Raw genomic sequence first — 22,581 nt, 5'->3', positions numbered from 1 at the left:
ATTTGAGGAAGGGAAAGTGTTCTGTAGTCCTATGATTAGGTCTAAGTCCTTTGATGAGCTTCACCCTAAACTGTGAACTTCACCAGTGCTTCTTAGTTTGCTTTTTATTTATTATTTATTTGCTTATGTGGAACAGAATGGCTGGCATGGGCTGGAGTTGTGTATTTCCCTTCCCTCAGTTATATTAATTAGGCATGATAATATCCTAATAGTTTAGGCTCTGGGAAAATCGTTCTCTTAAGGGCAGATCTTGCTCAGAAGAACAGAACTTTGACCTATTTCAAATGGTTCCTTTTCCCCTCCCACTGCTGGAAACTCAAGGGATATTTTTCTCCAGTGTTCACTGAGGATCCAGTAGAGCTTCTGGCGGTAAAACTGAAAATAGCTGGTGGCTCCCTATGACTTGGTCCCCCCTGGAGTCTTTAATTCTCAGAACTGTTCACATTGAACCTCCAAAAATTTGTCAATTACAGTCCAGGTTTTCCTTCTCCAGTACTTATTCCCATAGAGGTTTTTACTCATGTGTTTTGCTCTGGTAAGTTATGGATCTCTGCATTCACTTGTCTGTGTCTCTAATTGGGGGGCAGTGGTTTGCCCTGTGACCTCACATCTCTGGTGGATCTAGGAAGAGTTGTTGACTTTTCAGCTTTTTCAGCTTTTTATTTGCCAGAATGTAATGGTGACTTTCAAGCTCCTTTCTGCTGGGTCAGAAATGAAATCTTTGACTAAATTTTTACAATCCACTAATAGAGTGTGGCCAACATTTTGAAAAACAGTTTTTTTTTGTTTTGTTTTGATTTGTTTTTTGTCTTTTTCCAGAGCCGTACCCTCGGCAACATGGAGGTTCCCAGGCAAGGGTTCGAATCAGAGCTGTAGCCGCCAGCCTACACCAGAGCCACAGCAACACGGGATCCAAGCTGCATCTGCAACCTACATCACAGCTCATGGCAACGCTGGATCCTTAACCCCTGGAGTGAGGCCAGAGATCGAACCCGCAACCTCATGGTTCTTAGTCGGATTTGTTAACCGCTGCTCCATGACGGGAACGCCTAAAAAACAGTTTTAAGGTATATGAAGCTAACTTTGGGCTAAGTGAAAAAAATTCAAACACAAAAACCTACATACTGTATGATTTCGTGTATATGACATTCTAGGGAAAAAACTGTGATAGTAAGCAGACCAGTGGTTGCCTGGAGGTAGGTCCTGGGGAAGGGAGTGACGGCAAAGGGGAACAAGGGAATGTTTGGGATGGTGGAAATGTTTTGTATTTCCATTGTGGTGGTGGTTTTATGATTATATGCAGTTGCTGAAACCAGCACACCTGTACTTAAAATGGATAAATTTTACTGTCTGAGATTATACCTGAATAAATTTGGGGGAAGTGTAGTAGTTAATAGAATGCTATGGATAAGACACTAACGTTATGTTTAGTTACTAATCGGTCTCCCACTGGGTCACCAGCAAAAGAACTTTTAAAGAAGCTTCCAAAGCCCACAGTCAGGTGGAAAAACCTTGATTTTCTCCACCAAGTTAGAGTGAGATAGGATGTCACAATGACATTTCCAGGGTTCCTGGTACACTAAAACAGTAACACATGGTCAATCACGTTCTCCTGCCACAGCCGCTGAGACTGATTCATAACTTGGGTTTACCATTTATTCATAACCCCAAATATACTTTTCTATTGTTAAATTTCATGTGGCTCCCAATTTTTGATTGAGAATCACTTGCCACTGCAAAATGTCAGATGTTTTCTTCATGAAATGCAAAATATTTACCATTGAATGAAGGCAACCGTGAAAGTTGATATTACGTACCATGGAAAATTTTGCTTCCTACCCCTGATATGCTATTGAAATGTGACTATTGTTTTTTATCTTTTAGGAACTGTGGAGTTTATTATGGACTCAAAGCACAATTTCTACTTCATGGAGATGAATACAAGGCTGCAAGTGGAACATCCTGTTACTGAGATGATCACAGGAATTGATTTGGTGGAATGGCAGCTTAGGGTGGGAGTATTTTTTTCTGTTAAGATCAGTGTTGAGAATACATTGCCTTTTGGCCTCTTGAAAGGAGGCATCACCTTGGACAGGGCTCAGTTGTTAATGGTTCTCATGAAGCTAGGAAGATGGGAGGTTAAAGGTGACGTAACATTTGATGCCATGACGTTATTGTCACTTTATGGACTGAGCTTCCTTGTCTGTTACTTACCATCTTTTCCCCTTAGACATGGAGCAGCCAGCAGGTGAGCTGCTGCCACTGAGACTTGCTTGTGACCACATTGTGTCAACAAAAAGCCTTATGCGCTGCCTGAGACCCCATCTTTCAGGGCCAGGCCATCATTAGAGGCAGGATGGATGCTAGCTAAGATGAAATGAGCAAAGGAAGAGTTGGGAATGAATAGCTAAGGGAAGGGTCTACACCAACAGAATAGTTCACGGGCAAGTGCTAACACCTTGTTGTTGGCCCATGAAGGGATAAGTGTAGCCTTTCGGAGGAAATGTTTAGAAAATTCGAATTTGGCATATGGAGGTTCCCAGGCTAGGGGTCTAATTGGGGCTACAGCTGCTGGCCTATACCAAAGCTCACGGCAACGCCAAATCCTTAACCCACTGAGGGAGGCCAGGGATTGAACCGAAACTTCATGGTTCCTAGTCGGATTCATTTCCGCTGTGTCACGACAGAACTCCTGAAAACAATAGATTTGACAGCCTTTCCTAAATATGAAAATTATTTTAGGTAGTAGTATGACTATTTTTTAAATTGAAGTATAGCTGATTTATAATGTTGTGCTAATTTCTGCTATACAGCAAAGTGATGTAGGACCTTGTTTATCCATTCTAAATGTAGTAGTTTGTATCTACTAACCCCAAACTCTCAGTCCATTCCTTTCCTCCTTCTTCCTCCTTGACAACCACAATTTTGTTCTCTGTGTCTGTGAGACTGTTTCTGTTCTGTAGATGAGTTCATTTGTGCCATATTTTAGATTCCACATATAAGTGATATCATATGATACCTGTCTTGCTCTGTCTGACTTAACCTCACCTAGTAAGATTATCTCTAGCTGCATAGTATTATGAATATTCTTTTTGTTTGTTTGTTTGTTTTTTGTTTTTTTGCCATTTCTTGGGCTGCTCTTGCAGCACATAGAGGTTCCCAGGCTAGGGGTCGAATCAGAGCTGTAGCTGCCGGCCTACACCACAGCCATAGCAACACGGGATCTGAGCTGCCTCTGCGACCTACACCACAGCTCACGGCAATGCCGGATCCTTAACCCACTGAGCAAGGCCGGGGACTGAACCCACAACCTCGTGGTTCCTTGTGGGACTCATTAACCACTGAGCCACGATGGGAACTCCCTATTATGAATATTCTTTATCTCTGTAGGATATACAAAGAACCTACAGAGGTTCTTTGTATATCCTAAATCTAAATTATCTTTTTCCATGTGGTAATACTAAGGTCTTGATTACTTTGATAATTTTGTCTTTGCAGAACTTCTGTTGACAATAACATGATGTTCCTTTTTCTGGTTCCTTGGGGATGATTGGTGGTTTTAATTGAGGCTTAAGATTCTTCTGGGCCTCTATAGCCTTAGAAACTAATGAAAATCTGGCACATCAGGCTTCTAAGTGTTAGTAAGTACCAGGGAAATCATAGTGCATTGAGAAACTTTTGGAAAAAGAGTCCCTGTGTTCCTAGAATATCCTTGAGGAAAAGAATATTTTTTTTCCTGAAGCAGTAACCAAGAGAGTCCAGAATTCTGAAATCATGAAGGACAGAAAGTTTCTAAGGATTAAGGAGCTTTTGGATATTAGGGGGACCAACAGACATTTATTTCTGCGAGCCAAGAAATTATAAGAGTCTCAAAGGCTCGTTAGAAAGAGAAGCAGGCTTTTATCATCTGGGGAGGGTTTCTAGAGCTTAGGGACATCACTGGACCTTATTTTCAGTGTTGCAGGCACTTTGGAGTCTGGCCTCCAAGCAGAGTTAAAACAAGAGGTCTTAGCATGTAGTGAGTCAAGAGTTTATGCTCCAGGACCTGCCTCTGGAGTCACTGGCTTCCTAGAGTGAGGGTGCAGTGATGTGAGCACCCAGGCAGCAAGTGCAGGTGGTTGGCAGTGTCAGGGAGACTGGTGAAATGTCCAAAGTCCGGGGGTTCCAGAGAGTCAGTGTCTAAAGCCTGAGACAACTCAGATGGCACAGATTTCCAAGTACCCAGAGGCATGGTTGGGTCCAGGCCCTTCTGGTCTCAGACAGAAGCCACCTTCAGAAGAAAAGAGGCCAAGACAAGCCAGGTTGAAATTGAGCTATATATTCAGGAATAAGATCAGATCTTAGAATATGGTCATATGGTCTTTCTTTTCCTTTTGTATTATTCTTTGTTAAAACATTGAAGAGTATTTCATTATAAAGGATAAGAATGAAATGATAATAGCTAGCACTTAGATAGTGCTTACTATATGCCAGGCAGTTTTTTCTGAGCATTAAGACATTAAAGAGGAGTTCCCATCGTGGCACTGCAGAAACGAATCCGACTGGGAACCGTGAGGTTGCAGATTCCATCCCTGGCCTCGCTCATTGGGTTAAAGGATCCAGCATTGCCGTGAGCCATGGTATAGGTCACAGACACAGCTCAGATCTGGTGTTGCTGTGGCTGTAGCATAGGCCAGCAGCTGTCGCTCCGATTGGACCCCTAGCCTGGGAACCTCCATATGCCGCAGGTGCAGCCCTAAAAAAAGGAAAGAAAGAAAAAGAAAAAACTGAAAATGTATTTTGCCATTAAGAAATTTGTTTTCAGAGAGAGGACAAGATGGCGGAGGAGTAGGGGGACATGCTCGCCCTCTCCCACAAACACAACAAAAAAAGCACATCGACAGAATAAATGACTCGCACAGAACAGCAACCAATTGCTGGCAGAGGAACCTAAACTCCAATAATGGCAAGAAGTTCGTGACATTACTGGGCAGAACGGGAGAAAAGAGGAGAGTGAGAGAAGGTGAATCCGAGCAGGACGGGCGCTCCCGAAAGGGAACTGCGGAGGAGAAAGGGATCCCGCACCCTGGAAAGTCACCTACCGGGGGAAAGATCAAACAAACCGGAGGAATCTCCAGATGCAGAGAAGAGTGTAGCAATAAGTTGGAGTAAGGAAAAGCCGATCAAGAACCCAACGGACCATCTGAACTACAGGCACAGTCACCAAAAATTGAGACGCCTGGGTGGGGGCTGGGCACCGAATCCTCGGCTCCAGAGGTTAGTCCCCAGGAAAGGGCGGGGGGAATGCCTGGGTGGGGGCTGGGCACCGAGACCTCGCCTCCAAAGGAAGGGCCGGGGGACGCCTGGGTGGGGACTGGGTACCGAGACCTCGCCTCCGAAGGTTAGTCCCCGGGCTGGGGGGGGCAGGGCAGAGCGGAAACTGCTTGGGAAGTCTAGAAACCATTTGACGGGGCAGAGACTGCCTGGGAGACTAGAAAACAAAGCTGTCTCAGAGGAAGGGAACAATACTCTAGGGGCGGGGAAGTGGAAAGCCGCATCAGAGGGAACCTGGGAGAAGAGCCTGGTCTGCGCCCGTGCTGGGGAGGGGAGAGAAGAAGGGGTGGGTCCCCATAGAATACCCCCTACGCCACAGCAAGCTTACAGGCCTGCTAGCTAGCAGAAAGCTGTGCTTCCCAGTGCATCCCTTCCCCCCACCCCCGCCACTCCCTACGCTCTCACCGGACCTGGGGCTGCCTGCCATCCAGGAGGGCTGGCCTCAACAATTGCCTGAAGCCTACCACCGCAGGGGCTGTCCCTGCAGAGGCCTGCTTGCCCTTTGGAGGGGCTACACTTCCGCAGAGCAGCACCAAACACCACCAGCCCCCGAGAAAAGGCCTGCAGCCCAGAAAAGCTAGAACAAGCCTAGCCAGGCTGTGAATAGATCGGCCTAATTCTCGGACGGTTTTTCTGAGTCGGGTTGCCCCGGGGAGGAGCCTCTTGGATCTCCAACGGCCCTGCTACCCACCCAAGCCCCCAGGGGGTGCCCTAGTGGATCAGTTGCATAGGACTGCCAGCTCCAGGCAGGACCCCCTGCAGCCCAGAAAAGCTGCAACAGCCTGGCCGAGTCAGGAAAAGATCTCAGACGGTCTTTCTGAGTCAGGCTGCCCTGGGGAGGAGCCTCTTGGGTTTCCAGTGGCCCTGCTACCCGCCCAAGTCCCAGGGGGTGCCCCACTCCCTCGGAATAGCTGCTCAGCACCACCAGCCCCCTGGAAGAGCCCCTGCAGCCCAGAAAAGCTGCAACAAGCTCGGCCGGACTGTGAAAAGATCCGCCTACATTCTCAGGCTGTCCTTCTGAGTTGGGCTTCCCCAGGGAAGAGCCTCTTAGGTTCTCAGTGACCCAGATAGCTTCTCCAGCCCCCAGGGGGTGCTGCACTCCTGAGGAACAGCTGCCCAACACCGCCAACCCCCTGCAAGAACCCCACAGCCTAAAAACACCAGAGCAAGCTCTGCATGACCAAGTAAAATCTGCTACCATCGTGGTGTGGACCTCCCAGTCCTGTCTGCCCTCAGGCAGTCCTCCTTTGCTTCAAAGAAACACTGTTAGCCCCATCAACACTCCAGAAAAGCCACACTGCCTCAAAAAAGATTGACCAACAACGCCAGCCCTCAGGAAATATTCCACGGCAGTGACAAGGCAAACACTGCCCGATAATGGAGAGTACAACTCCCTCAGGAGAAAGAAAACAACAAGCAAGATGAAGAAGCTGAGAAACCACCCCAAGTCAAACCAACAGGAGAACTCACCTAAAACAGTCAGCAATGAAACAGATCTCTGCAGTCTGACAGACCTGGAGTTCAAAAGAGAAATAGTGAAAATACTGAAGGAATTAAGAGAAGATATGAACAGTAATGCAGATACCCTCAGAAAGGAACTAGAAAATATAAGGAGGAGCCAAGAAAAACTAGAACATTCATTTGCAGAGATGCAAACTGAACTAGGGGCAGTAAAAACCAGAATGAATAATGCAGAAGAACGAATCAGTGATATGGAAGATAGAATAATGGAAATCACTCAATCCGGTCAACAGACAGAAAACTGAATCAAAAAACTGGAAAGCAATATAAGAGACCTATGGGATAATATAAAGCGGGCCAATCTACGCATAATAGGAATTCCAGAAGGAGTAGAAAAAGATAAGGGGATGGAAAATATATTTGAAGAAATTATCGCTGGAAACTTCCCAAATCTAAAGGATACTGGGTTCAAGATACAAGAAGCACAGAGGGCCCCAAACAAACTGAACCCAAACAGACCCACACCAAGACACATCATAATAAAAATGGCAAAAGTTAGTGATAAAGAGAGGATCCTAAAGGCAGCAAGAGAAAAACAGAATGTTACCTACAAGGGAACCCCCATAAGAATATCAGCTGATTTCTCTACAGAAACACTACAGGCCAGGAGGGAATGGCAAGAGATATTTAAAGTGCTAAAAGGAAAAAATATGCAACCTAGAATACTCTATCCAGCAAGAATATCATTTAAAATAGAAGGGGAAATAAAAATTTTTCCCAACAAATAAAAACTTAAAGAATACAGCAACACAAAACCCAGGTTAAAGGAAATATTGAAAGGGCTTCTCTAAACCAAAAAGGAAGGAAAGGGAAGAAAAAAGAAAAGAAAAAAAAAAGAAGAAGAGGAAGAACTAGGACTGAGGAAACTGCAATCAGAGAGCAATCACTCAAATAAGCCAGCATACAGATTTAATCATGAACATGCTTCAAACAAAATAAAATTAAAAAGAAAAAAAAAGTGTCATCAAAACCATAAAATGTGGGCAAGGGATGTTAGGAAGTAAATACCCCTTTTTGTTTGTTTGTATGTTTCGCTTCTTAATTTTAATATAGTAATGAAGTGTTTGAACTTACAGGACCATCAGGCTAAAACACACAATTATGGGAAGGGGTTAGCATACTTAATTATGGGAAGGGGTTAGCATACAGGGCAACCACAAGCCAAAACCAAATATTGCATTTGCAAAAAATGAAAAAAAAAATACACTCAAGCAGATAATAACAGGAGACCATCCAACCAAAAAAAAAAAAAAAAAAGAAAGAAAGAAACGAAGAATGGAGAACCATAGAATCAACTGGAGCACGAGGTTCAAATGGCAATAAATAATCATCTATCAATTATCACCTTAAATGTCAATGGACTGAATGCCCCAATCAAAAGACACAGAGTGGCTGAGTGGATAAAAAGGCAAAAACCTTCAATATGCTGCCTACAAGAAACTCACCTTAGGACAAAAGATACATATAGATTGAAAGTGAAAGGGTGGGGAAAAATATTTCACGCCAATAGACATGACAGAAAAGCAGGAGTCGCAACGCTCATATCAGACAAAATAGACTTTAAAACAAAAGACATAAAGAAAGACAAAGAAGGACACTACTTAATGATTAAGGGATCCATCCAAGGAGAGGATGTTACTATCATCAACATATATGCCCCAAATATAGGAGCACCCAGATACATACAACAAATATTAACAGACATAAAGGGAGATATTGATGAGAATACAATCATAGTAGGAGACCTTAATACCCCCCTCACATCAATGGACAGATCCTCTAGACAGAAAACCAATAAAGCAACAGAGATCCTAAAGGAAACAATAGAAAAGTTAGACTTAATATCTTCAGGACACTACATCCAAAAAATGCTCATGGAACACTACATTCTTCTCAAATGCTCATGGAACATTCTCAAGAATCGACCACATATTGGGACACAAAGCGAATCTCAATAAATTTAGGAGCATAGAAATTATCTCAAGTATCTTCTCTGACCACAATGCCATGAAATTAGAAATCAAACATGGGAAAAGGAAAGAGAAAAAACCTACTCCATGGAGACTAAACAACATGCTACTAAAAAACCAATGGGTCAATGAGGAAATCAAAAAGGAAATTAAAAACTACCTTGAAACAAATGATAATGAAGACACAACCTCTCAAAATCTATGGGATGCTGCGAAAGCAGTGCTCAGAGGGAAATTTATAGCAATACAGGCCTTTCTCAAAACAGAAGAAAGATCCCAAATTGACAACTTAATGCTCCATCTAAATGAATTAGAAAAAGAAGAACAAAAAAGTCCTAAAGTCAGCAGAAGGAAGGAAATTATAAAGATCAAAGAAGAAATCAATAAAATAGAGACTCAAAAAACAATAGAGAAAATTAATAAAACCAAGAGCTGGTTCTTTGAAAAGGTGAACAAAATTGACAAACCCCTGGCCAGACTCACTAAAAAGAGGAGAGAAAGAACCCAAATAACCAAAATTATAAATGAAAAAGGAGAAATCACAACGGATACAGCAGAAATACAAAAAACCATAAGAGAATACTATGAACAACTATACGGCAACAAGTTTGACAATATGGAAGAAATGGACAATTTTCTAGAATCTTACAGCCTGCCAAAACTGAATCAAGCAGAAACAGACCAACTGAACAGACCCATCACTAGAAATGAAATTGAACAGGTCATAAAATCACTCCCTACAAATAAAAGTCCAGGACCAGATGGCTTCACAGGTGAATTTTATCAAACATATAAAGAGGAATTGGTGCCCATCCTCCTTAAACTCTTTCAAAAGCTTGAAGAAGAAGGAATACTCCCAAAGACATTCTATGATGCCACCATCACCCTCATTCCAAAACCAGGCAGAGATACCACCAAAAAAGGAAACTATCGCCCAATATCATTGATGCATACAGATGCAAAAATTCTCAACAAAATCTTAGCCAACCAAATCCAACAACATACCAAAAAAATTATACACCATGACCAGGTTGGGTTCATCCCAGGTTCACAAGGATGGTTCAACATACGCAAACCAATCAGCATCATACACCACATTAACAAAAAAAAAGTCAAAAATCATATGATCATCTCAATAGACGCAGAAAAAGCATTTGACAAAGTTCAACATCCATTCATGATCAAGACCCTCGCCAAACTGGGTATAGAGGGAACATTCCTGAATATCATCAAAGCCATTTATGATAAACCCACAGCAAATATAATACTCAATGGGGAAAAACTGAAAGCCTTCTCACTCAAATCTGGAACAAGACAGGGATGCCCACTCTCACCACTGCTCTTCAACATAGTTTTGGAAGTCCTAGCCACAGCAATTAGACAAACAAAAGAAATAAAAGGCATCCATATAGGAAGAGAAGAGATCAAACTGTCACTGTATGCAGATGACATGATACTATACCTAGAAAACCCTAAGGACTCAACCCCAAAACTCCTTGAACTGATTCATAAATTCAGCAAAGTAGCAGGATATAAGATTAACATTCAGAAGTCAGTTGCATTTCTGTATACCAGCAATGAAATATTAGAAAAGGAATACAAAAATACGATACCTTTTAAAATTGCACCTCACAAAATCAAATACCTCGGAATACACCTGACCAAGGAGGTAAAGGACCTATATGCCAAGAACTATAAAACTTTAACCAAAGAAATCAAAGAAGATGTAAAGAAATGGAAAGATATTCCATGTTCCTGGATTGGAAGAATCAATATTGTAAAAATGGCCATACTACCCAAAGCAATCTATAGATTCAATGCAATCCCTATCAAATTACCCATGACATTGTTCACAGAACTAGAACAAACAATCCAAACATTTATATGGAACCACAAAAGACCCAGAATCACCAAAGCAATCTTGAGAAACAAAAACCAAGCAGGAGGCATAACTCTCCCAGACTTCAAGAAATACTACAAAGCCACAGTCATCAAAACAGTGTGGTACTGGTATCAAAACAGACAGACAGACTAATGGAACAGAATAGAGAACCCGGAAATAAACCCTGACACCTATGGTCAATTAATCTTTGACAAGGGAGGCAAGAACATAAAATGGGAAAAAGAAAGTCTATTCAGCAAGCATTGCTGGGAAACCTGGACAGCTGCATGCAAAGCAATGAAACGAGAACACACCCTCACACCATGCACAAAAATAAACTCCAAATGGCTGAAAGACTTAAAGATACGACAGGACACCATCAAACTCCTAGAAGAAAACATAGGCAAAACACTCTCTGACATCAACATCATGAATATTTTCTCAGGTCAGTCTCCCAAAGCAATAGAAATTAGAGCAAAAATAAACCCGTGGGACCTCATCAAACTGAAAAGCTTTTGCACAGCAAAGGAAACCCAAAAGAAAACAAAAAGACAACTTACAGAATGGGAGAAAATAGTTTCAAATGATGCACCCGACAAGGGCTTAATCTCTAGAATATATAAACAACTTATACAACCCAACAGCAAAAAAGCCAATCAATCAATGGAAAAATGGGCAAAAGACCTGAATAGACATTTCTCCAAAGAAGATATACAGATGGCCAGCAAACACATGAAAAAATGCTCAACATCGCTGATTATAAGAGAAATGCAAATCAAAACTACCATGAGATACCACCTCACACCAGTCACAATGGCCATCATTAATAAGTCCACAAATAACAAGTGCTGGAGGGGCTGTGGAGAAAAGGGAACCCTCCTGCACTGTTGGTGGGAATGTAAACTGGTACAGCCACTATGGAGAACAGTCTGGAGATACCTTAGAAATCTATACATAGAACTTCCATATGACCCCGCAATCCCACTCTTGGGCATCTATCCGGACAAAACTCTACTTAAGAGAGACACGTGCACCCGCATGTTCATTGCAGCACTATTCACAATAGCCAGGACATGGAACCAACCCAAATGTCCATCGACAGAGGATTGGATTCGGAAGAGGTGGTATATATACACAATGGAATACTACTCAGCCATAAAAAAGAATGACATAATGCCATTTGCAGCAGCATGGATGGAACTAGAGACTCATACTGAGTGAAATGAGCCAGAAAGACAAAGACAAATACCATATGATATCACTTATGACTGGAATCTAATATCCAGCACAAATGAACATCTCCTCAGAAAAGAAAATCATGGACTTGGAGAAGAGACTTGTGGCTGCCTGATGGGAGGGGGAGGGAGTGGGAGGGATCGGGAGCTTGGGCTTATCAGACACAACTTAGAATAGATTTACAAGGAGATCCTGCTGAATAGCATTGAGAACTCTGTCTAGATACTCATGCTGCAACAGAAGAAAGGGTGGGGGAAAAATGTAATTGTAATGTATACATGTAAGGATAACCTGACCCCCTTGCTGTACAGTGGGAAAATTTTAAAAAAATATTAAAAAAAAAAGATAAACTCACATTAAAGCAAAACCAAATTTAAAAAAAAAAAAAGAAATTTGTTTTCATTATATTAAAAAAGCACTGATTTAAATTTATGATTTGTCATCAGTTTGTCTGTTTTCTCTATTTAAAAGTTGTAGAAACCCATTGTAATGAATAATATTATTTCCAGGCTGCATCATTTGGGTTGTTTGTTTTTTTTATTTTTTTTTGTTTTTTGCTTTTGCCCAATACTTAAGTGGATAGGTATGTAATAGTTTTTATTTGGCTTTGTGTGTGTGTGTGTGTGTGTGTGTCTTTTTGTCTTTTTTTCTTTCTAGGGCCACACCCACTGCATGTGGAAGTTCCCAGGCTAGGGATCCAATTGGAGCTGTAGCTACCAGCCTACACCAGAGTCATGGCAACACAGGATCTGAGCTTCATCTACGACCTACACCACAGCTCACAACAACAGTGGATCCTTAACCCACTGAGTGAGGCCAGGAATGAACCCACATCCTCATGGATGCTGGTTGGGTTCATTAACCACAGAGCCACAATGGGAACTCCCTTGGCTTCTTTATAAAGTCCAGATGTACATTTTACATAGAAAAAGGCAAGATCATCACCTAAGTCTTGTAGCTTCTGTAAGGTGAATTTTCATAAGAAGCACATGCTCTTCTTTTACCAGATTGCAGCAGGAGAGAAGATTCCTTTGAGCCAGGAAGAAATAACTCTGCAGGGCCATGCCTTTGAAGCCAGAATATACGCGGAAGATCCTAACGATAACTTCATGCCAGGTGCTGGACCCCTAGTGCATCTCTCCACCCCTCAAGCAGACCTTTCCACCAGGATTGAAACTGGAGTACAGCAAGGTAATGTGAAATAAAGCACAAAAGTCTCGGTATTTAAAATGTTTTGGTCATTTTTATTTTGGGGTGGGGGTCCTTTCCCTGTGTCTTGTGGAAAGTCTGTTTTTTTAAATAAGGGATTTAACTGATTTCTCATTCATCTTTACTTTTCCTTCTGGAATTGCTCTTTTTTAAAATAAAAGTAACTAGTATTTTTAAACAGTAACTACTCTTTTTTGAAATGTAGCAGCACTTAGTCAAACCTAAGCACCAAACACTTTGCTGGAAGGTTGATTTTATACTGTTTTATAGTTTTCCTTTTCTTGGTTCCAAATGTGATTTAAGGTGACTGATACATGCTATGCCCAAGGCACCCTTTCGAGGTACTGAAAGTCAAGCTGGAGGATTATAAAATAAACTTAGTGCAATCTAAACAGTAATAAATAAAAGGAGGAAAAGTAAAAAAAAAAAAAATTAATAGTTCAAGAGCTATCACAGTTTGTTTATAATTAATAACAATGGTCATAACAATTACTAAGCACTTACTATGTACAGGCCCTGTTCTAGGTGATTTTTCTACCTGGGCTCCTTTAACTACCCTATAAGTAGGTGTTTTTATCACCCCCCATTTTCCACATGAGCAAACCAGGGCACGGAAAAGTGACTTGTTCAAGGTCACTTGGAGCCAAGCTTCAGGCCCATACATTCTGGCTCCAGGGTTTATTCTATGAGTCACCTCTGTTTACTGCCACCTTAACTTTAGTTGCCAGAGAAGTTATTCAGATGGTGAGTGATTAAAATAAAGCAATTCTCAGGAATAGCAGGTTATGTTAGGCCAGTGTAATCAGGGCACTTTTCTAAGAGGAAGTCTGGAGTGGATTTGAGTAGGCAGATTTTTTTTTTTTTTTTTTTTTTTTTTTTTAATGGCTGTTCCTGTGGCATATGGAAGTTCCCCGTTCAGGGATTGAATTGGAGCTATAGCCTCTGGCCTATGCCACAGCCACAACAACACTGGATCCAAGTCAGGTCTTCGAGCTACACTGCAGCTTGCGGAAACACCAGTTTCTTTACCTGCTGAGCAAGACCAGGGTTCAAACCTGCGTCCTCACGGACACTATGTTGGGTTCTCAACCTGCTGAACCACAATGGGAACTCCTGAGTAGGCAGATTTAACAGCATACAGAAAAGTGGGAGTTCCCGTCATGGTGCAGTGTTTAACGAATCCGACTAGGAACCATGATCCCTGGCCTTGCTCAGTGGGTTAAGGATCCAGCGTTGCCGTGAGCTGTGGTGTAAGTCACAGATGCAGCTCAGATCCCAAGTTGCTGTGGCTGTGGTGTAGGCTGGTGACTACAGCTCCAATTGGACCCCTGGCCTGGGAACCTCCATATGCCACAGGTGTGGCCCTAGAAAAGAAAAAAAGACAAAAGAAAAGAGAAGAAAAGCGGCTTTACTAAAGGTGTGTTGGAAGAACTGTAAGAAAATATGTGGCTGGAGAAATGGTGAGCAGTTGGAGATGTGGCTGCATATACAGAGTGGGTGCAAAAATCATATAGGGTGTTAAAAGCCAAAATGAGGAATTAGGACTTCTTACTGATAGAGTGGCAGCATTTTGAGAGCTCTGGCTAACCCACAGCAAGATTTGTTAATCAGTAATTTTGTTTGTTTGTTTTTTAGGGCCGCATCTGCGGCACATGGAGGTTCCCAGGCTAGGGGCCTAATCGGAGCTACAGCTGCCGGCCTACGCCAGAGCCACAGCAACATGGGATCCGAACCACATCTGCAACCTATACCACAGCTCATGGCAACGCTGGACCCACTGAGCAAGGCCAGGGATTGAACGTGCAACCTCATGGTTCCTAGTCGGATTCGTTTCTGCTGCACCGCGACGGGAACTCCAGTAAAAATTTTCTTTAACATTTCAGTAGAATACCGTAGAGATTAAAAAAAAAAAGAATCTGAGGCAAGCAAAGCTTACAGCCTAATTTGTTAAAGGTGCTCAAAGGGTAGCAGAGGTAAAATTGTGAAACTGGCTCCCAGATTCACATCCTGGCACTGGGGAGGACAATCTAGTCCAGGAAGCTTCTTCTAACCCTTTTATTTGTTTTGTTGTGGGGTTTTTTGGGGGGGCGGGGAGGGGGGTTGGAGGTAGCGGCTGTGCTCACGGCATACAGAGATTCTTGGGCCAGGGATAAAACCTGAAGCACAGCTGTGACAGCGCCAGATGGATCCCCAAACCCACCAAACCACCAGGAAATTCCCCCAACCCTCCTCTTTTGTGTTCCCTGACCCCTGTGTGTATTCCTTGGTCATTACCCTTGTATATTATCTTTCGGTGATCTTTTTATTCCTTGTCTAGTTTCTTCACTAGACTGTAAGAGTATTAAGGGAGTGATTGTGTCTTCCATGCTATATTTGCAGCCCCTTGTTCAAGCCTAGGCCTAGAAAGGGTACAGTATGTGTTGATGGGTAGGGCTGGGGGTAAATGGATGACTAGATAAAGAAGTGTAATCTAACTCCTTGATTGTATAGGTTAATCAACTTGGGTTCAGAGGGGTCAGGTGACCTGGCAGAATCACAGAGGTCCTAGAACAGCATTCTTTTTTTTTTTCTTTTTAGGGCTGCTTCCATGGCATATGGAGGTTCCCAGGCTAGGGGTCGAATTGGAGCTACAGCTGCTGACCTACACCACAGCCACAGCAACGGGAGATCCGAGCCACATCTTTGACCTACACCACAGCTCACGGCAATGCCGGATCCTTAACCCATTGAACAAGGCCAGGGATTGAACCTTCGGCCTCATGGATACTAGTCAGATTTGTTTACACTGAGCCATGACAGGAATTCCTAGACCATCATTCTTTATAACACACCCATGTCCTTTTGACTTGAACCATTTCTAATTAGTGAGATGTGCTTAATTCAGACTCTTGTTCTCTGAGACTGCGTCATAGTACAGATAGCCGCTGTTTGTTTATCAGCTCTGCCAGGTATGGCATCTGGCACTTGACTGTCAGTCCCTTCCAGTCAGCCTACAGGAGAGGAAAATCATTATCCTCATTTTTCTAATGAGAAAACTGAGGAGTTAGAGGAAGGAATGCCCGGGCCAAAGGTGATTGTGATATGAGAGGTGGAGGGAGTTTGCACTAACTTCCAAAATGAGAAAGGGAAAGAACATTCAGAAGGTTGGATGGGGAAAACCAGCCTGTGTGTCACTGAATGACTCTTTTAGGGCCCGGTGCTCTTGGGTGGCCATACTCCCTTTCAACTTCTGCTAAGTTTTTAAATTCCGGTGAGCCTCGGTTCCTCATGAATAAAATGGTGAGAACAATCTCTCTCATGTAGGAGTGTGTGGGGGTTAAGTATGAAATGTACCTAAGCCTGTGGAGAATGTCTGCTTATTATATTTTCTCTCTTTAAGTTTTAACTTTGATTACTTTGGGCTCTCGATTTCAGGAGATGAAGTTTCAGTGCATTACGACCCCATGATTGCCAAGCTGGTTGTGTGGGCTGCAGATCGCCAGGCAGCCCTGACCAAACTGAGGTACAGCCTTCGATATTACAATGTGAGTGACCTGGAGCCGTTCGTGACCTTGATGTTCTGTCTCTATAGCCAACCATGTCTGTCATGATTGGTGGACCTCTTTACTTGTCAGCTTATTCCAATTCCCCATATGTCACAAACAAAATAATTTCATGTGGGAGAATTTCCCATGGGTCAGAATAGTTGGAGGACCTCTTGATTTCAGCTAGAACAGAAAAATTGCAGGACTAAAACTTTACTTTGGTATTAACTTCAGTGGAATCTGATATGAAATTTCTGTTCATCCTGTACATAAGGCCAGCTACACGGGTGTGGCCTATAGTCTGGTGTTATTTTCTCCAAAGGAAAATAATTATGTTCAGTTTTATCCATTTGATGAAATTCCTTGCTTTTCTGTAGCACATTAATTTCCTTGGTACAAAAAGTCCCATACCACACTGAATGAGCCTCATAGAAGGATATCTTATGAAGCCATGATATTCAGATTATTATACATGGTGAATTTGATTAAACTTCTGGTTTCTATGGCTTCACCTACAATGGCCTCCTTGCCATGCCTTAGACACACCCAATAAGGAGGTGTGTGTTCCTGTTGTCTCTTCCAGAATATTCCCCACACGATTCTTTCCTCCCTGTGTTCCTCAGAGTCCTTCCCAGGCTGCCCCACAAGACCCTCTGGCCCTTCAGCTGGCCTTGTTTCTCTTCTATCTCCTGACATTGTATTAGATATTTTTTTAATAGATAACGTTTGTTATCTGTCCTTAGAATGTAAACTCCGAGGGCAAGGACATGGTCTCTTTTGTTTCTCACTGTGTCCCCAAACTCAAATCAGGACCTGGAACCTAAAAGGCATTCAGGGAGTTCCTGTCATGGCTAAGTGGCTAACGAACCCAACTAGCATTCATGAGGATGCGGGTTCAGTCCTTGGCCTCGCTCAGTGGGTTGAGGATCCAGTGTTGGCATGGGCTGTGGTGTAGGTGGCAGACATGGCTTGGATGCTGCATTGCTGTGGCTGTGGTGTAGGCCGGCGGCAACAGCTCTGATTAGACCCCTAGCCTGGGGGCCTCTGTAAGCCACAGGTGTGGCCCTAAAAGACAAAAAGACAAAAAATAAAATTAAATTAAATTTAAAAAAATAAAAGGGATTCAGTAAATGGTTGGCAAATAAGTGAATGGATGGATGAATGAGTGAATGAATGAATGAATGTCCCCAAGCCTTGGATAGCTGGTTTTGCCCCGGATCCCATTTATTGGGTGGATTTTGGTTCATTTTATACTTTTTATATCAATGTGTAAAATTTGGGTTTTAGTGTTGGGAGGAAGCTCTTTTCAGGTCATGTAATTCTATCGTCTTCCCAGTGTAGCAGTCCTACTCTCTGTTTGCTGTCTTCCTGTTTTGTGGGCATTTTCTGAGCCGAAAGTCTTCAATATCTTGCAAGTAAATCTCATTTAAGTTTTGTAATGATTGCTTGCTTTCCTATCCTGAACCAATTAAATGTCCTCACACTACCTACCCAGTACCACTTCCTTGGTCCACTTTGTCATAATAAATCAACATAATATTAAGTGCAGGTGTATAGTGATGGTGAAGTGGTTTTTTTTTGTTTTGTTTTTTTTGTTTGTTTGTTTGGTTTGGTTTGGTTTGGTTTGGTCTTCTGAGTTATTTATAGTAGAAAATACTTAGGAGAAAGAGCAAATGCTATAGGAACAGTTGTCTGAATGTGTTGTTTTCTCCGCTCACCGGGGACATGGCTTTTTCGGTCCTAGATTGTTGGGCTGCACACCAACATCAACTTCCTCCTCAGCCTGACTGGCCACCCGGAGTTTGAAGCTGGGAATGTGCACACTGATTTCATCCCTCAGCATCACAAAGAACTGTTGCCCAGTCAGAAGGACACAGCCAAAGAGTTTTTATGCCAGGCAGCTCTGGGGCTCATCCTCAAGGAGAAGCCTATGTCTGAGGCTTTCAGAATTCAGACACAAGGTACGGAATGCTTTTCTCTTTCCTCTGCTTTTCAAGAGTGTATAAATAATCAGGGAGTTCTCATGGCGGCGCAGTGGAAATGAATCCGACTAGGAACCATGAGGTTTCAGGTTTGATCCCTGGCCTCGCTCAGTGGGTTAAAATATGGCGTTGCCATGAGCTGTGGTGTAGGTCAGATCCCAAGTTGCTGTGGCTGGGGTGTAGGCTGGCAGTTGGAGCTCTGATTAGACCCCTAGCCTGGGAACCTCCATATGCAGGTAAGTGCGGCCCTAAAAAGTTAAAAAAAAAAAAAAAAGTATGTAAATAATCATTGAACATGTTTTTCTTTCTTTATGCCACTCCTGCCTCCCTTTTCTATGATTGACATCATCCTCTGCTAAAGTGTTATTTAGTGTGCACGGATGCACCCATAAACACTCTTTATTTAACCCATTAAATATAACTTAACAATCACCCAACAAAGTAGAGATGGACTTCTTTTCAAGCAAACACTAGTTCTCCCCACAGCTCATGCTGATATCCTTCCAACTTTCTTTTTTCTCTTTTTTTAGGGCCATACCTGTGGCACATCGAAGTTCTCAGGCTAGGAGTCTAATCAGCTGCAGCTGCCAGCCCACACCACAGCCACGGCAATGCCATATCCGAGCCACATCTGTGACCTGTATCACAGCTTGTTGCAACACCGGATCCTCAACCCACTGAGCAAGGCCATTAATCCATCCTGCATCCTCAGAGACAACATGGGGTCCTTAGCCTGCTGAGTCACAATAGGAACTCTTTTTTTTTCTTTTTTTTAATTTACATTTTATTTCCTCCCAGCTTCTTTCATTTGCCACTCCTAGTGGTTTACTATGTTGTATCCTCTGCACCTACAGCAACTTCCTTGGTCCAGGAGGCTACAGACAGCAACTGGGAACTCTGAGGGGATTCCCTTGGGTTACCATAATTTATTGTTACTTCCTCCTCTCCTTTCCATTCTGTGATCAAATTTCTAGCTGGAGACCTAGGCCCTTCATCATATCATGGAGTCTGAGCACAGGGAGGACAATGGCAGAGATTCATTTTGGCTCTACACACGTGCATCCCTGCTTGGCATCCCCACTGAGTGGTTGTCCAGCCTCTTCCTAACACCTCAGGAAGGTAGAAATTATTAATGAAAATTCATCAGCTAATTACAGTTTTCAGTCAGTTCTCCATTAAGAAGTTCTTCCCTCTAGGAGTTCCTCTATGGCTCAGAAGGTTAAAAACCTGTGGTTCGGGTTGCTGGTGTGGCACCGGTTCAGTCCCTGGCCTGGGAACTTCCACTTGCCATGGGCGTAGCCAAAGATAAAAGACAAAGCAAACAAAACAAACAAAAAAATTCTTCCCTCTAAATTGAGCAAAATCTGAGCTCTCCCGAACTTACTCCATAGTATTTACTCAGGTTAACTCCTGAACTTTGGAGCAAACAGGAAAAAAAAAATTGAATCAATTTATCCCTTCATTATTTTTTGGATTATTATATTATTATAGGATCCTGTTATTGGGATTTTATTTAATTTCTAGGTTCATTCAAGAAAGTTGCATTGGGAGTTCCCGTCGTGGCTCAGTGATTAACAAACCCAACTAGGATCCATGAGGATGCAGGTTTGATCCCTGGCCTCACTCAGTGGGTTAAGGATCTGGTGTTGCTATGAGCTGTGGTGTAGGTTGCAGATGTGGCTTGGATCTGGCATGGCTATGGCTGTGGCATAGGCTGGCGGCTACAGCTCCAATTCGACCCCTAGCCTGGGAACCTCAATATGCTGCAGGTAAGATCTTTAAAAAAAAAAAGAAAAAAAAAAGAAAGTTATATCGAAAGCTTAAAATATATAACTACCTCTTTAGATTTGTGCTCCGTCCTCCTTTTATTCTGTTACGTTAAATAAATGCATTTAACGGTACCCCTTATGGTATTCCTAAACCTGGACCTGGCATTTTTTGAATGGAGAGTCCTCATACTCTCACCTTCCTTTTAAAAATTTATAACCAGCACCAAGAGGAGTTTCAGAAGAAAGTATTTCAATTTAGCTATGCTGTAGCTCCTGGGTATTGTCTAACCACGAGTGAACACACAAAAAAATGTCTATGGGGTGGACCAGTAGCAGGGAAGACTAAAAGAGGCCGAGTGAAAGGAAAATGGTGGGTGGGAGGGATTTGGGTGACCTGGAATGCATTCGCCCTGTCAGAGAGGATGATCCCATGGGAGTTCTCTTGTGGTGCAGCAGGTTAAGGAGCCAGCATTGTCACTGCAGCGGCTTGGGTTGTTGCTGTGGTACAGGTTTGAACCCTGGACTGGGAACTTCCACATGCCGCACGTGTGGTCAAAAAAGGAGGCGGGGTGGGGGGTGAGCCCTGCACAGCTTATGCTACCAGAGGATGAGAGTTAAGACTGTAAATATCCTGATTTTCCAAGAAAAACTGAGATTTTTCATAGGAAATTTCTTGAAACATAAGTGAAAACATCTAATTTAAATGTAAAGCAATGACTAAAATAAATATATTTGAACTGCCAGAATAGGACCTCTGTTGTATGTCTGTTTTTGTTAGTAGGCTTGATGTTCATAAATTTGTTATTGAATTTTAAATTTTTTCTAGATCGATATTCTCCTTTTGCATCCAGCAGTGGAAGAAGACTGAATATCTGTTACACCAGAAAAATGACCCTTAAGGATGGTAAAAAAGGTAAATAATGGTTTTTATTAAAAAAGAAATGTGCTTCATAGAATATATCAGATTTACCTGAAAAAAAAAAGATTCAGCCTGGCCATGATCAGTCAATTATAATTTTTAAGATTCCTAGCCTAAACATTGAAAGGAATTATTCCAAAATAATAGAATTGATTGGCTTTGGGTGGTAGAGTTAATGATATTTGTTTTTCTTTACATTTTTCTATATTTTGTAAATATTTTAAAAACATGTCATAAAACACACATAGCAAAATGACAGAAATGAAATATGCCAAAATAGGATTTCCCTTTGTGGCTCAGCAGTTAATGAACCCGACTAGGATCCATGAGGATGTCGATTTGATCCCTCGCGTCACTCAGCAGGTTAAGGATCCAGTGTTGCCATGAGCTGTGGTGTAGGTCGCTGACACGGCTCAGATCCCACATTGCTATGTCTGTGGTCCAGGCCAGCAGCTATAGCTCCAATTCAACCCCTAGCCTGGGAACTTCCATATGCCTCGGGTGCGGCCCTAAAAAGCCAAAACAAAAAAAGAAAGAAAGAAAAGAAATATGCCAAAGTATTAGTGAGGTTACCATTGGATGGTAAAATTTGAAACTGTCTTCCCCCCACCTTCTTTGTACTTTCTTTGCTTTGCACTTTGGTGAGAATGTATTACTTTTAAGGAAGAAAAGCAATAACTAAAACTACTCCAGGCAGGGAAGATTGCCCACTGCTCAGACAGGAGAGGGGTCACTGTTAAACCAAGGTGTTGTTGACAGGCAGTAATTTACTCAAGGCAGAGCCAAGATTGACACCCAGGCTTTCTGACCTTGACTCCTGTGCTATTTCCACCACTTCTCCAGTGGAAAGTGATTTTTGATTGCAAACTAATATAAGTAGGCTAGGAGTGGGGCTGATTTATTATAACTGAAGTCAGGAGAGGCCAACACCTAATCCAGAAGGCAGTTTATTAGATTCTGGCTGGAAGAGTGTACTAGAGGGACCAGAACCCTGTGCTAGCAGGTGACTGTATCCCTTCTGTTGCAGCACAGTTTTCCTGGGAAGCTAGATGTGGGGCTGGATTACCTTTGAATGTGTGGTGTTGGGAGCTGCCCATTATAAAAATGTGCCTCCTTGGTAGAACGGAATCCTCCTGCCAGCTGATCACAGCACCCTCTTCCCTGGACAGAGTAGAATTTTTCTTGTATCAACTCCATGTAGACACTTAATAAGTGTTACTCACTTATTAACAGATGCTTTGTTCATGGAAGACGTT

At 42.6% G+C, this 22,581-nt stretch overlaps 1 protein-coding gene across 5 annotated transcripts in view; it reads left to right on the top strand.

The window, feature by feature from the left end:
* Window positions 1–22,581, top strand: part of MCCC1 (methylcrotonyl-CoA carboxylase subunit 1) — an 87,133-nt gene that overhangs the window by 50,660 nt on the left and 13,892 nt on the right. For 3 of the 5 annotated variants that reach the window (XM_021069889.2, XM_021069887.2, XM_084990424.1), the window contains 5 exons: window positions 1,885–2,012; window positions 12,930–13,113; window positions 16,546–16,655; window positions 18,400–18,616; window positions 21,233–21,319. In XM_021069889.2, coding sequence (XP_020925548.1) covers window positions 1,885–2,012; window positions 12,930–13,113; window positions 16,546–16,655; window positions 18,400–18,616; window positions 21,233–21,319 — 726 coding nt within the window. Of the gene's footprint in view, window positions 1–1,884; window positions 3,070–4,703; window positions 7,634–12,929; window positions 13,114–16,545; window positions 16,656–18,399; window positions 18,617–20,161; window positions 20,407–21,232; window positions 21,320–22,581 lie in introns of those variants that run through there. The other 2 variants (XM_084990425.1, XR_014824409.1) reach the window with 2 other exon arrangements.

This window comes from Sus scrofa, chromosome 13, assembly GCF_054392235.1.
Source record: "Sus scrofa isolate SSC_HxYL_T2T_F1_AM1 chromosome 13, Sscrofa_HxYL_maternal_Yorkshire_Landrace_v2.0, whole genome shotgun sequence".
In the NCBI taxonomy this organism is placed as follows: Eukaryota; Metazoa; Chordata; class Mammalia; order Artiodactyla; family Suidae; genus Sus; species Sus scrofa.
This window is presented reverse-complemented; position numbering and strand designations above follow the sequence as displayed.